Source organism: Taudactylus pleione, unplaced genomic scaffold (assembly GCF_031769625.1).
Source record: "Taudactylus pleione unplaced genomic scaffold, aTauple2 ptg000194l, whole genome shotgun sequence".
In the NCBI taxonomy this organism is placed as follows: domain Eukaryota; kingdom Metazoa; phylum Chordata; class Amphibia; order Anura; family Myobatrachidae; genus Taudactylus; species Taudactylus pleione.
Window position 1 is genome coordinate 294,820 of NW_028284596.1, and position 12,498 is coordinate 307,317.

General features: G+C 46.6%; 1 protein-coding gene across 1 annotated transcript in view; it reads right to left on the reverse strand.

Annotated features, from left to right (window-relative positions):
* The window catches only part of SLC9A5 (solute carrier family 9 member A5), a 137,782-nt gene that overhangs the window by 29,002 nt on the left and 96,282 nt on the right, over positions 1-12,498 (reverse strand). The window contains exons 11-13 of the mRNA XM_088476767.1: positions 6,546-6,634; positions 3,723-3,849; positions 2,441-2,605 (exon numbers count right to left, since the gene is read on the reverse strand). Coding sequence (XP_088332893.1) covers positions 2,441-2,605; positions 3,723-3,849; positions 6,546-6,634 — 381 coding nt within the window. The remainder of the gene's footprint in view (positions 1-2,440; positions 2,606-3,722; positions 3,850-6,545; positions 6,635-12,498) is intronic.

The following is a 12,498-nucleotide window of genomic DNA, read 5'->3' on the forward strand; positions in this document are numbered from 1 at the left end:
CAAAAGCTGTTAAAATGTAAAATATACCAAGCTTTATCAAATATTGACATCGGTAGCTAACGCTATCTTTAGCCTATGGCGTAACTATAGTAGGTGCATAGAGTGCGGCTACCACTGGGGCCCAGGACGCCACTGGGGTCCAACCCTCTCCCTGCACCAAGTTACCCTGCCATCTCCTGAGCCCCAGCTATTCTATTCTCACCAGAGAGCTGCTGCAGGGTATCTGGGCCCAGAGCTGATCTAAGCTACAGCCATCTCTAGCTGCTGCCTACATGTATTGTGATGTCACAGTGCAGGTCACAGCCCTATATAAAGGATGCCCCGCTACTGGCAGCCATTTTGTGGCTATAGCCATCTCTAGCTGCTGCCTACATGTATTGTGATGTCACAGTGCAGGTCACAGCCCTATATAAAGGGTGCCCCGCTACTGGCAGCCATTTTGTGGCTATAGCCATCTCTAGCTGCTGCCTGCATGTATTGTGATGTCACAGTGCAGGTCACAGCCCTATATAAAGGATGCCCAGCTACTGGCAGCCATTTTGTGGCTATAGCCATCTCTAGCTGCTGCCTGCATGCATTGTGATGTCACAGTGCAGGTCACAGCCCTATATAAAGGATGCCCAGCTACTGGCGGCCATTTTGTGGCTACAGCCATCTCTAGCTGCTGCCTGCATGCATTGTGATGTCACAGTGCAGGTCACAGCCCTATATAAAGGATGCCCAGCTACTGGCGGCCATTTTGTGGCTGTAGCCATCTCTAGCTGCTGCCTACATGTATTGTGATGTCACAGTGCAGGTCACAGCCCTATATAAAGGATGCCCCGCTACTGGCAGCCATTTTGTGGCTATAGCCATCTCTAGCTGCTGCCTGCATGTATTGTGATGTCACAGTGCAGGTCACAGCCCTATATAAAGGATGCCCAGCTACTGGCAGCCATTTTGTGGCTATAGCCATCTCTAGCTGCTGCCTGCATGCATTGTGATGTCACAGTGCAGGTCACAGCCCTATATAAAGGATGCCCAGCTACTGGCGGCCATTTTGTGGCTACAGCCATCTCTAGCTGCTGCCTGCATGCATTGTGATGTCACAGTGCAGGTCACAGCCCTATATAAAGGATGCCCAGCTACTGGCGGCCATTTTGTGGCTATAGCCATCTCTAGCTGCTGCCTGTATGCATTGTGATGTCACAGTGCAGGTCACAGCCCTATATAAAGGATGCCCAGCTACTGGCGGCCATTTTGTGGTGACATTTTGTTCTACATTGATGCTCTCTGAGTAGTTCCTTCTATATTTAGGCAACTATGGACAACAACTACTTATATAAACTTTGGTTTATATTGTCCAATAAGGTCCTGAACAGCAACATCTTCAGAAAAAGAATCTGAGACATCTTCAGGTAAGATCTTTATTACAAATTTTGGCCTGTCACCCTTACCCCTTCAGACATCTCCCTCCATTTTATGTGAAGATTTTAATTTAATATTTTTAACGGTTAGTATAGGCAGATTGTAAATGTTCTAAATGGATAAACTGCTAAATATTTTGCACATGGGGGGGCGCCATTGGAAATTTTGCTATGGGCTAGGTTACACCAATGATTCGTCCCCATACTGTCCGCTAGCACCAGCGCAGTCTGAGGACCGGGCATGGCAGCGGATGTGCCGAAGCCAGATGTAAAATGGGCACATTGGAAGTCGCTTTACTTCTTATGCACCGTCACCTATTGCATACCCTCCAACTATACCGTTTCAGCCGGTACAGTACCGTTTTTTAATGGTCTGTACCGGCAACAGGGGCTGTACCGTTTTGTACCAGGTTGGTACAATCACCCGATTTCTTAAGCAGCGCTGCTGGGACACAGGACTCCCGCAGCGCTGCTGAGTGACAGCCGGCTATTCTCAGTCCTCCTTCCTCCTCTAAAGTTTGCCCTGACCGTCGCTAGCGCCTGTATATAGAACTTGCAGTATAACACTTATACTGCAAGTTTTAAACCAGCGCCGATGCCTTCAGCCCCGTGGACACGCCCCTTTATCTGTGGCCACGCCCCCATGCACCGGGTTCATACTCTAAAATGTTGGAGGGTATGCTATTGGACCTCCTGCCTCTCCATGCGATTTTTGATACATTCAGGCGAAACAAAGTCCTGAAAACTGGTAAATCTGCTCCTAAATGTGCACTAAAAATACAAGATTTTAATTCCATGTCCTGCGTTACTGAGAATCAATGTAGAATGTGAGCAAACTGAAGAGTTCTAAGTGAGAAAGGTCATTAAGTCGTGAAGTCATTAAGTCTGACCTCTATTACAGACTCTGCATCACCTTCTCTGAACGCCGGGGGTTTCCATGTCTGAATATTGGTAAAACAGATAATCGTAGCTAAATATTTTCAGTGGCGCAAAAGCAGGACCACACTAGGAGAGTCGGGCAGCGAGGAGCTTACCTTCTTGCGCCCGTCTTTCTTCACGCGTGACTTGGACGAGCAGATGTTGTGCTTTGTGGATTTGAAAGACTCCAGTCGCCGCTTCATATTCTTCTGGAAAACCTCTTTCTCCTGACGCTCCTGCTCGTCCTGGGTCATAAAATGGCGGCTGTAGCTGGCTTTGCACTGTAGAGATAAACCGCAGCGGAATAAAGTCCATTTCTAGACACTATAAGATGGTGGTCACCCACAGCTATGCGAGCAGCCAGGATGCCGGTTTAAGAAAAAAAAAAAAAAAAAAAGGACCGTCCTGATTCAGAGCGAGTGCTCGCTTTTTGCGTGCGGCTCTGAATCAGGCCCTATATACGATGTGTGACTCAGCGACGGTGCAATGCAATGTAACGATACATTGCGTGCACTGTACAAATTGTACTACACCGTGTACTATGGAGCAATGTGTCTTTACATGCTGCATGTAACATCACCGGGTTGTTCATTGCATCAGAACAGCAGATGGTACAATCTGATGAACGGCAGTTTGGGCGTACACACTATACGATGTGTACAATATATATCATATTATATAACATATAGTGTGTACCCAGCTTTAGGATCCAGAAAATATACTGTAAAAGTTACTATGCCACAAACCCTAGGAGTGCTATAGCCCAGCATAATTCCTATGGTCAGAGAGGTGAGTGCTCTGCGCATGGTCAGGACAGGTCCTGCGATCTTGCCTGCAAACCCTCCCAAGCCACAGCATGATAGGCATGCTGCAGCATTTGGGGGGCGGGGCTAGCCACCATTCCCAGAAACGGATGCGTGACCCCCCTGTTTTCTGGGAGAGATGAGGCCAGGGTCTGCGTTGGTGGACATAGATTTCCTGGCCTCGAGGCAGCACCCGGTCAGGCTGCGGTAAGCTTCAGCCTGGCCAAAGGGCAACTATAGCGACCATCAATCCCTGGTCGCGACCTTGGACGCAGCACTGTGACTGCAGATGCAGCAAGAACGTGGCTGTTTCCTACAGACGCCACCTTCTGCATTAACATTTGGGCGTTTGTGCAATTCTGACCATCTCTGAATCAGATCCAAAGCCCAAAATATTTCTAAGAAATAATTTTAAAAACTAGTCCTAAGTTTGCATTTACAAGGAAAACAAGATTAAGAGATCAATTCAATTAAAGCGCAAATCCACGTGTCCGGCGGTACCGCAAGTGCGGTCTAATTGAACTGACCCCCTAAAGGTCTGTATCCTATATTTGAAAACCTACAACATTTAAAGAATCGTATGACATTATCTTACCATCCGGCGAGGTTTATATAAGCCACCTCTGAGCACATGGTGCATGACGGTATCTTCTCGGTCCCTCCCACTGCGCACAGTGTCAATGGCCTGCAGATCCAGGCGCGCCTTGCTGCCATTCTCCCTCCTAAGATGAATCATGCAGAGAAAAATTCCCGTTAAAAAAAACAGAGTGAGACCCACTTACAGCAGCTGCAGAGACTGACTGGGTTATTCTCACATACACAAAATAGACTGTTCTCTACTTTACATCATTTATCCACCTTCAGACAACTTTAAGTGACTGTGGGTAGAAGCTCCCCTGCCACTGCTACCACATTCATTGCTCTATTTCTCTGGATTTAGGGGGATATGCACTAAGGCTTGGAGAGACATAAAGTACCAACCAATCAGCTCCTGTCACGTTACAGGCTGTGTTTGAAAAATGTCAGTTAAGAAATGATTGGTTGGTATTTTATCGCTATCGACTTCCCCTCACTCCAAGGCTTGATACAGCTCCCCCTTAGCGCTGGTTAGACATGCTTTTGTAGACCGACAAGGGGCCTGGTTCAGAGATTACGCTGAGGCCGCCACTGCTGCGTCTGCGTAAACAGTGAACGTGTGAAAATATGCACATTTCTCAGCCGCTGAGGAATGTATTGGGACGCCCGCCTGCGGCTTTGCAAATCCAAGCATCGGCCGGGGACCCCTCAATGATCGGTCTTCGTTTGGGCGCATGTACTGAAATGCCAAAGACATTTTTCTTGCGTAAGGGATCGCAGATGCAGGATGTGACACAGCCCCGAAACGGGGGTACTGTACCTTGATGCATGCGCGGTGAGACTTAGACACATGCGCAGATTGCCGATTATCGCTCAACTGCTAAAACATCGGCATTAAGTACATCTCTGAAGCAGGCCCAATGTGCACTTTTATCTTTTCTGTAACCATGCCTGTGATCAGGTAACCAGTCTAATTCAGAGCCATTGTCGATACCCGCTTCCCTAACGCGTACGCCACGAGAGTGTGGCAGTCCAATGCACTGGACTTCTCTATGGCACAATCAGACACCGGAACAGGAACTGTCACTCATTCATTACACAGATGTTAGGGGACAGCTGCGCTATCCTGTGTGACTAGGAAGGGTGGAAGTCTATATAGGACATATATATTAGACGCCAAGACCCCGGGAAATGCTGGGAAAACAATGGCAACAATTATGAGAATACACCAAAGGTAAGCATATTATATTTTCCATCTTGCTTTGAGACATTGTTTAGCTACAAGGGGTAATCCGGAAAGTAAAGACCGATGGCGCATTCTCGCCGCGCAGGTCATTCACCCTCCCCAATACATGGTCAGGACGTCTCCCTAACCTGTTTTCTAAGTGCTCTGTAAGTAGCGTGCAATTATGGTTATGTTTAGCGATGTTGTGTGTTGTTAAATAGACCCTATGACACAAAATCCCTCCAGCTGTGAAGTGAGGAGGGTTATTCCATGGTTGGATGCGCAGAAAGTGAGACCTGACGAACTTTATCACCAATTATAGCAGGTGTATGGCGATGTGAGAAAATGGGGTGACTTGTTCAATAATACTTCACAATTTTGGTTGGGAGGTTTTCGATCATTCACCCTATAGCCCGGACCTTGCTCCAAGCGATTTTCACCTTTTCACTAAGCGCAAAGAGATCCTGGGTGGAAATCGTTTTGGAAGTGATGGTGAGCTGAAACTTGGAGATAAAGTCGATGAAAATCGATGTTGAGCTTCTGGGGTTAAAACACACGTTTACTAGGGATGTGCAGGCTCGGATAGGTTCGAGTTTGCACGTTGAGTTCGGATTTTTCCCTCCAAAAAAACGGAACTCAGAAAGAGGCTAAATGTCATCTTTCATGGACGAACATCATCATTCCTGGACTTTTGTCCAGGAATGATGATGTCATCTTACATGGACGAACATCATCATTCCTGGACTTTTGTCCAGGAATGATGATGTCATCTTACATGGACGAACATCATCATTCCTGGACTTTTGTCCAGGAATGATGATGTCATCTTACATGGACGAACATCATCATTCCTGGACTTTTGTCCAGGAATGATGATGTTCGTCCATGCAAGATGACGTTTAGCCTCTTTCTGAGTTCCGTTTTTTTGGAGGGAAAAATCCGAACTCAACGTGCAAACTCGAACCTATCCGAGCCTGCACATCCCTAACGTTTACTAATACTTAAAAAAAAAACAAATTGTCTGTTAGTAAATGTGTGATTTAGCCACAAAAGCATAACCGCAATGTTGATCGATTTCTATAGATTTTAAATCGATCAAAATCGACCTTTGGTAAATATACCCCTTGCAGTCAACAAATGGTTCAACGGACGGAAGGTAGTCGAGCACAACAAGGGGATTCTAAAACTTATGGATACATACGATAAATGCTTAAATGAAGCGGATTGCCAGTCGCTATCCGGGTCTCGCTCCGTCGTGCGCATGCGCTCTGGGCCACCATCGACCCGGTTGCGAGCGCTCAGCGCATGCGACTGGGTCTGAATCAGGCCCTCTGTGTTTAAAGTCTTTGCTTTCTGGATTAGCCTTGTATGTTGGCAATATTACTTGTCCGGTATATAAACGCCATGCTGCGCTTTGTACGTTTTTGCTGTCTTGGCATTTTCTACTTTTTCTATTGTTGTCAAGATACCGAGCAGACAAAAGAACGATCAATTTAACAGGTGGTGCCGCTATATTATAGACACTCAGCTAATTTATCAGTCCAGAAAAACAATATTTGACATTACTGTGATGAAATACCACTGACATACAGAGAAGCAGCTTATTCTCTTACTTACAAAAGGTTGGTCACCGAGGTCTCCGACATGGAGGCCCGACTTGGCATTGACGGTAAAGACAGTCTATCGGGGGACAGTATATGACCTCCCTGTAGGAAAAATAACCACAGGATTAGGAAATGTCTGGGGACCAACAGTCGGCAACACAGATTGTCCAAAACGGGCAGTGAGACCGACTCACGCAGGAGGCCCATCGTGTGCATTAGAGACGCACTGCAGTAAGACGTTTAGTTATCTGTGTTGTAATGATAGAGCTGACAAATAGCGAGCTCTCTATTCCCCCCAGTATTATGCTGCTTTATAGAAATATTGCTCTCTAGGCTAAGCTATAACTATGAGGGGGAGAGTTATCAAAGCTTGGAGAGAAAGTACCAACCAATTAGCGTCTGTCACGTTACAGGCTGTGCTTGGAAAAATGACATTTAGAAGCGGAATGGTTGGTGCATTATCTCTCTCCAAGGCTTAGTACATCTCCCCCTCAGTGCTTATTAGACATGTGCTCTCTCCAAACTTCGATAAATCTTCACCTGTCCTCTCTCCCCTGATCACTGGATATGACATTACTCCTCTCTCCCCTGATCACTGGATATGACATTACTCCTCTCTCCCCTGATCACTGAATATGACATTACTCCTCTCTGCCCCGATCACTGGATACGACATTACTCCTCTCTGCCCTGATCACTGGATACGACATTACTCTCCTCTGCCCGGATCACTGGATATGACATTACTCCTCTCTCCCCTGATCACTGGATATGAAATTACTCCTCTCTGCCCCGATCACTGAATATGACATTACTCCTCTCTCCCCTGATCACTGGATATGACATTACTCCTCTCTCCCCTGATCACTGGATACGACATTACTCTTCTCTCTCCCCTGATCACTGGATATGACATTACTCCTCTCTCCCCTGATCACTGGATATGACATTACTCCTCTCTGCCCCGATCAGTGGATACGACATTACTCCTCTCTCCCCTGATCACTGGATATGACATTACTCCTCTCTCCCCTGATCACTGGATACGACATTACTCCTCTCTCCCCTGATCACTGGATATGACATTACTCCTCTCTCCCCTGATCACTGGATATGACATTACTCCTCTCTGCCCCGATCACTGGATACGACATTACTCCTCTCTGCCCTGATCACTGGATACGACATTACTCTCCTCTGCCCGGATCACTGGATATGAAATTACTCCTCTCTGCCCCGATCACTGAATATGACATTACTCTTCTCTGCACGATAACTGGATACGACATTACTCTCCTCTGCCCCGATCACTGGATACGACATTACTCTCCTCTGCCCCGATCACTGGATATGAAATTACTCCTCTCTCCCCTGATCACTGAATACGACATCACTCCTCTCTGCCCCGATCACTGGATACGACATTACTCTCCTCTCCCCTGATCACTGAATACGACATCACTCCTCTCTCCCCTGATCACTGGATACGACATAACTCCTCTCTGCCCCGATCACTGGATATGACATTACTCCTCTCTGCCCGATCACTCTATACGACATAACTCCTCTCTGCCCCGATCACTGAATATGACATTACTCCTCTCTGCCCGATCACTCTATACGACATAACTCCTCTCTGCCCCGATCATTGATATGACATAACTCCTCTCTGCCCCGATCACTGAATATGACATTACTCCTCTTTGCCCCGATCACTGGATACGACATTACTCTCCTCTGCCCCGATCACTGGATATGACATTACTCCTCTCTGCCCCGATCACTGGATACGACATTACTCTCCTCTGCCCCGATCACTGGATACGACATTACTCTCCTCTCTCCCCTAATCACTGGATACGACATAACTCCTTTCTGCCCTGATCACTGGATACAACATAACTCCTCTCTGCCCCGATCACTGGATACGACAACTCCTCTCTGCCCCGATCACTGAATATGACATTACTCCTCTCTGCCCTGATCACTGGATACGACATTACTCTCCTCTGCCCGGATCACTGGATATGAAATTACTCCTCTCTGCCCCGATCACTGAATATGACATTACTCTTCTCTGCACGATAACTGGATACGACATTACTCCTCTCTGCCCCGATCACTGGATACGACATTACTCTCCTCTGCCCCGATCACTGGATACGACATTACTCTCCTCTCCCCTGATCACTGAATACGACATCACTCCTCTCTCCCCTGATCACTGGATACAACATAACTCCTCTCTGCCCCGATCACTGGATACGACACAACTCCTCTCTGCCCCGATCACTGAATATGACATTACTCCTCTCTGCCCGATCACTCTATACGACATTACTCCTCTCTGCCCTTATCACTGAATATGACATTACTCCTCTCTGCCCCGATCACTGGATACGACATAACTCCTCTCTGCCCCGATCATTGATATGACATAACTCTTCTCTGCCCCGATCACTGAATATGACATTACTCCTCTTTGCCCCGATCACTGGATATGACATTACTCCTCTCTGCCCCGATCACTGGATACGACATTACTCTCCTCTGCCCCGATCACTGGATACGACATTACTCTCCTCTCTCCCCTAATCACTGGATACGACATAACTCCTTTCTGCCCTGATCACTGGATACGACATAACTCCTCTCTGCCCCGATCACTGGATACGACAACTCCTCTCTGCCCCGATCACTGAATATGACATTACTCCTCTCTGCCCCGATCACTGGATACGACATTACTCCTCTCTGCCCCGATCACTGAATAACGACATTACTCCTCTCTGCTCCAGTCACTGAATAACGACATTACTCCTCTCTGCTCCAGTCACTGGATATGACATTACTCCTCTCTGCCCCAATCACTGGATATGTCATTACACCTCTCTGCCCTGATCACTGGATATGACATTACTCCTCTCTGCCCTGATCACTGGATACGATACAACTCCGTTCTGCTTTGATCACTGGATACGACATATCTCAGTTCTGCCTTAATAACTGGACACAATACAACTCCGTTCTGCATTGATCTCTGGATACGATACAACTCTGCTCTGTCCTGATCACTGGATACGATACAACTCTGCTCTGTCCTGATCACTGGATACGATACAACTCTGCTCTGTCCTGATCACTGGATACGATACAACTCTGCTCTGTCCTGATCACTGGATACGATACAACTCTGCTCTGTCCTAATCACTGGATACGATACAACTCTGCTCTGTCCTGATCACTGGATTCAATACAATTCTGCTATGCCCTGATCACTGGATTCAATACAATGCTGCTATGCCCTGATCATTGGATATGACTGCCTTCACAAGTGGAAATTACCCTTTCCATTAATTTGCCACCCCCCCCCCCTGTTCTAGTCTAAACCTGGATAAATTTAAAAAAGTTATAATAGTAATATTAATTCTGCATAAGGTAACCTTTATACACCTAGCAAATGATATTTAGGTAAGCACAAGGGGATTGTATTTTGATTGCTAAATGCTTTCTGGTGATTAAAAAGCCGATATGTGTATTTCACACATGAAGTCTCTTATCCTGGAACATACCGCGATTCAGCGTTCTGTGATTGCCAAACGGGCCGGGGCTGGTTAGCAAATCACCTACATAGGCCCGCAGTCACTAGCTGGATGTTACTGTTGTTACTGAAATAATTGGTTTCAAATATCTGCACTTGTCGTCTGTAACATAATAATCGTTAGACACAAAAGCACAGAGTGGCATATATTGTGACTTCCTGTGCTCAGACGGGAATTAATCCAAAGCATGTTCCAGAATTATTTTTTTTTTTAGGTGTTTATACGTGGGAAGTGATCCCCATGAAATGTAATCTCATTGTCAGGAAGCGTATTATTGTCATTACTTCAAACGATCTGTCAAATTTAGTGAGAAGTGTAAAATCTGCATGAAAACGTCCCCTTGTAACCAGACGCCACAACAGGCAGCGCTGAGCTCCGCTGTAATCCTATGAAATGTCAATGATCTGGTAAGAAGAATTCCTTGTCTGTAATTTCTACTCCTATATTAAATGGCTGGAAGGGAATATATTTTCCAAATCATGTTAAGTTGTTTGCATCAATAAGAAACAAACCCCTTGAAATTAAATAGCTTCCAATTATCCACTATGCAGCATTGACAAGGGCCTAAGGTCCGAGGGACTGATTCAGTAGTGCACGCTAATGCAGTGCTGAACGCAGATTCCCGATGTTCGGGAAGCAGGTATGCGATCCCGCTCGCGGACTTGCCGCAGGCTGTCAGTGATTGACAGTGTGCTGCCATTTGTGGGCGGGAAGGGGGTAGCGATGCCCTCCCTTCGCCAAAACGGGGGCGTGTCGCCACCGTTGGAGGAGGGGGGGGGGGGAGGGAAGAATCCAGGTTCTTCCCTCCCCCCCTGATGTTAAACATCATGTTGACATTTTAACCATGTCGACAGTTTTGACATTCAGAGCCTGGCGACATTCTGACCCGGTCCTGTGTAACGTTGCTGCGGCCGAGTCTGTTGTGTTATATAGTTTCTCAACCGCTCATTCTAGAAATTAGCGCAGGTGACAAAATACAAAGACAGGAGCTCCCCAGGCAGTGACCTTCCAGGCTGTGTCCTTCATAGCTGCCATCCGTTCTCAGAGACAATATTACAACGATATCATTGTCAGGAAAACTAATGTCTGCGTTTCATAGAACCGGAGATGACAAAAGCGATGCTAATCCCACAAGCTACGTCCGTACTGGTAAAGTCTGAACGGTTCCACCTGGTGCCTCGCCGTCCCCGGCCTGACTCATGCCCGAGCACACATGGATAACTATTTTTATACTGCTTGGCCTGGGCTGGGTCCTGCACTGTTTCTGGATCGCAGCTGTGAGATTAGTGCCCTCTCATCCGTCCTTGTGCGGAAGGGACGGGTCTGCTGACTCCACAATCTGCTGCTTTTACTGAGTCGCCAGAAATTCCAGGTGTTCCCCCATCACCCACCCCCCATATGTCAATGGTGCTCTTCCTATACAGAGGTCTATCCCTTCTGTCTTTGAAGTGCACCCATTGCCTTTACATAGTAGACAATCATACAGTATATTGCTATAGAAGTCCTATTGTATTTAATGTGAAGGAAATGATTTGGGAACAGATGATTGCTTAATGATACAACCTAACATAGAACTTCTCTGCAAGCCCCACGTTCCGGACAGCTGACCCTGAGAGCTTCAAAGAGCAAAACCACAATAACAAACATTCGGCTCTGTCAAAAGTCTGTAGGATGAAAACTTCTCTATTTTTTTTTTTTTTTTTTAGTACATAACAGTACTAAATGGTCAGACTCCCTTCTGTTTAGACATAGTAACTTCCTACTCTCTTAATAGAGAACGATGGCTCACTCAGAGGCCGATAAGTACAAGACAGCTAGAGAGCTGGTGTTCTATATAGAAGTGACATTTTATTGTGACATTAACCAAGACCACACCCACTTTTTATTAACCTGGAGAACAAAGGAGGACAAGCCTAAATGAGACGCTAACGGAAACATAAAATTCCTCCACTTTATACAATAATATTCTATGGCCAGTAATATCCTTTACTGGTGGCTAGTGTACAATACAGAGCCCTATCCTGGTGGCTAGTTTACAATGCAGAGCCCGATCCTGGTGGCTAGTGTACAATGCAGACCCTTAATCCTGGTGGCTAGTGTACAATGCAGAGCCCTATCCTGGTGGCTAGTGTACAATGCAGACCCCTCTCCTGGTGGCTAGTGTACAATGCAGAGCCCTATCTTGGTGGCTAGTGTACAATGCAGACCCCTCTCCTGGTGGCTAGTGTACAATGCAGACCCTTAATCCTGGTGGCTAGTGTACAATGCAGAGCCCTATCCTGGTGGCTAGTGTACAATGCAGAGCCCTCTCCTGGTGGCTAGTGTACAATGCAGAGCCCTATCTTGGTGGCTAGTGTACAATGC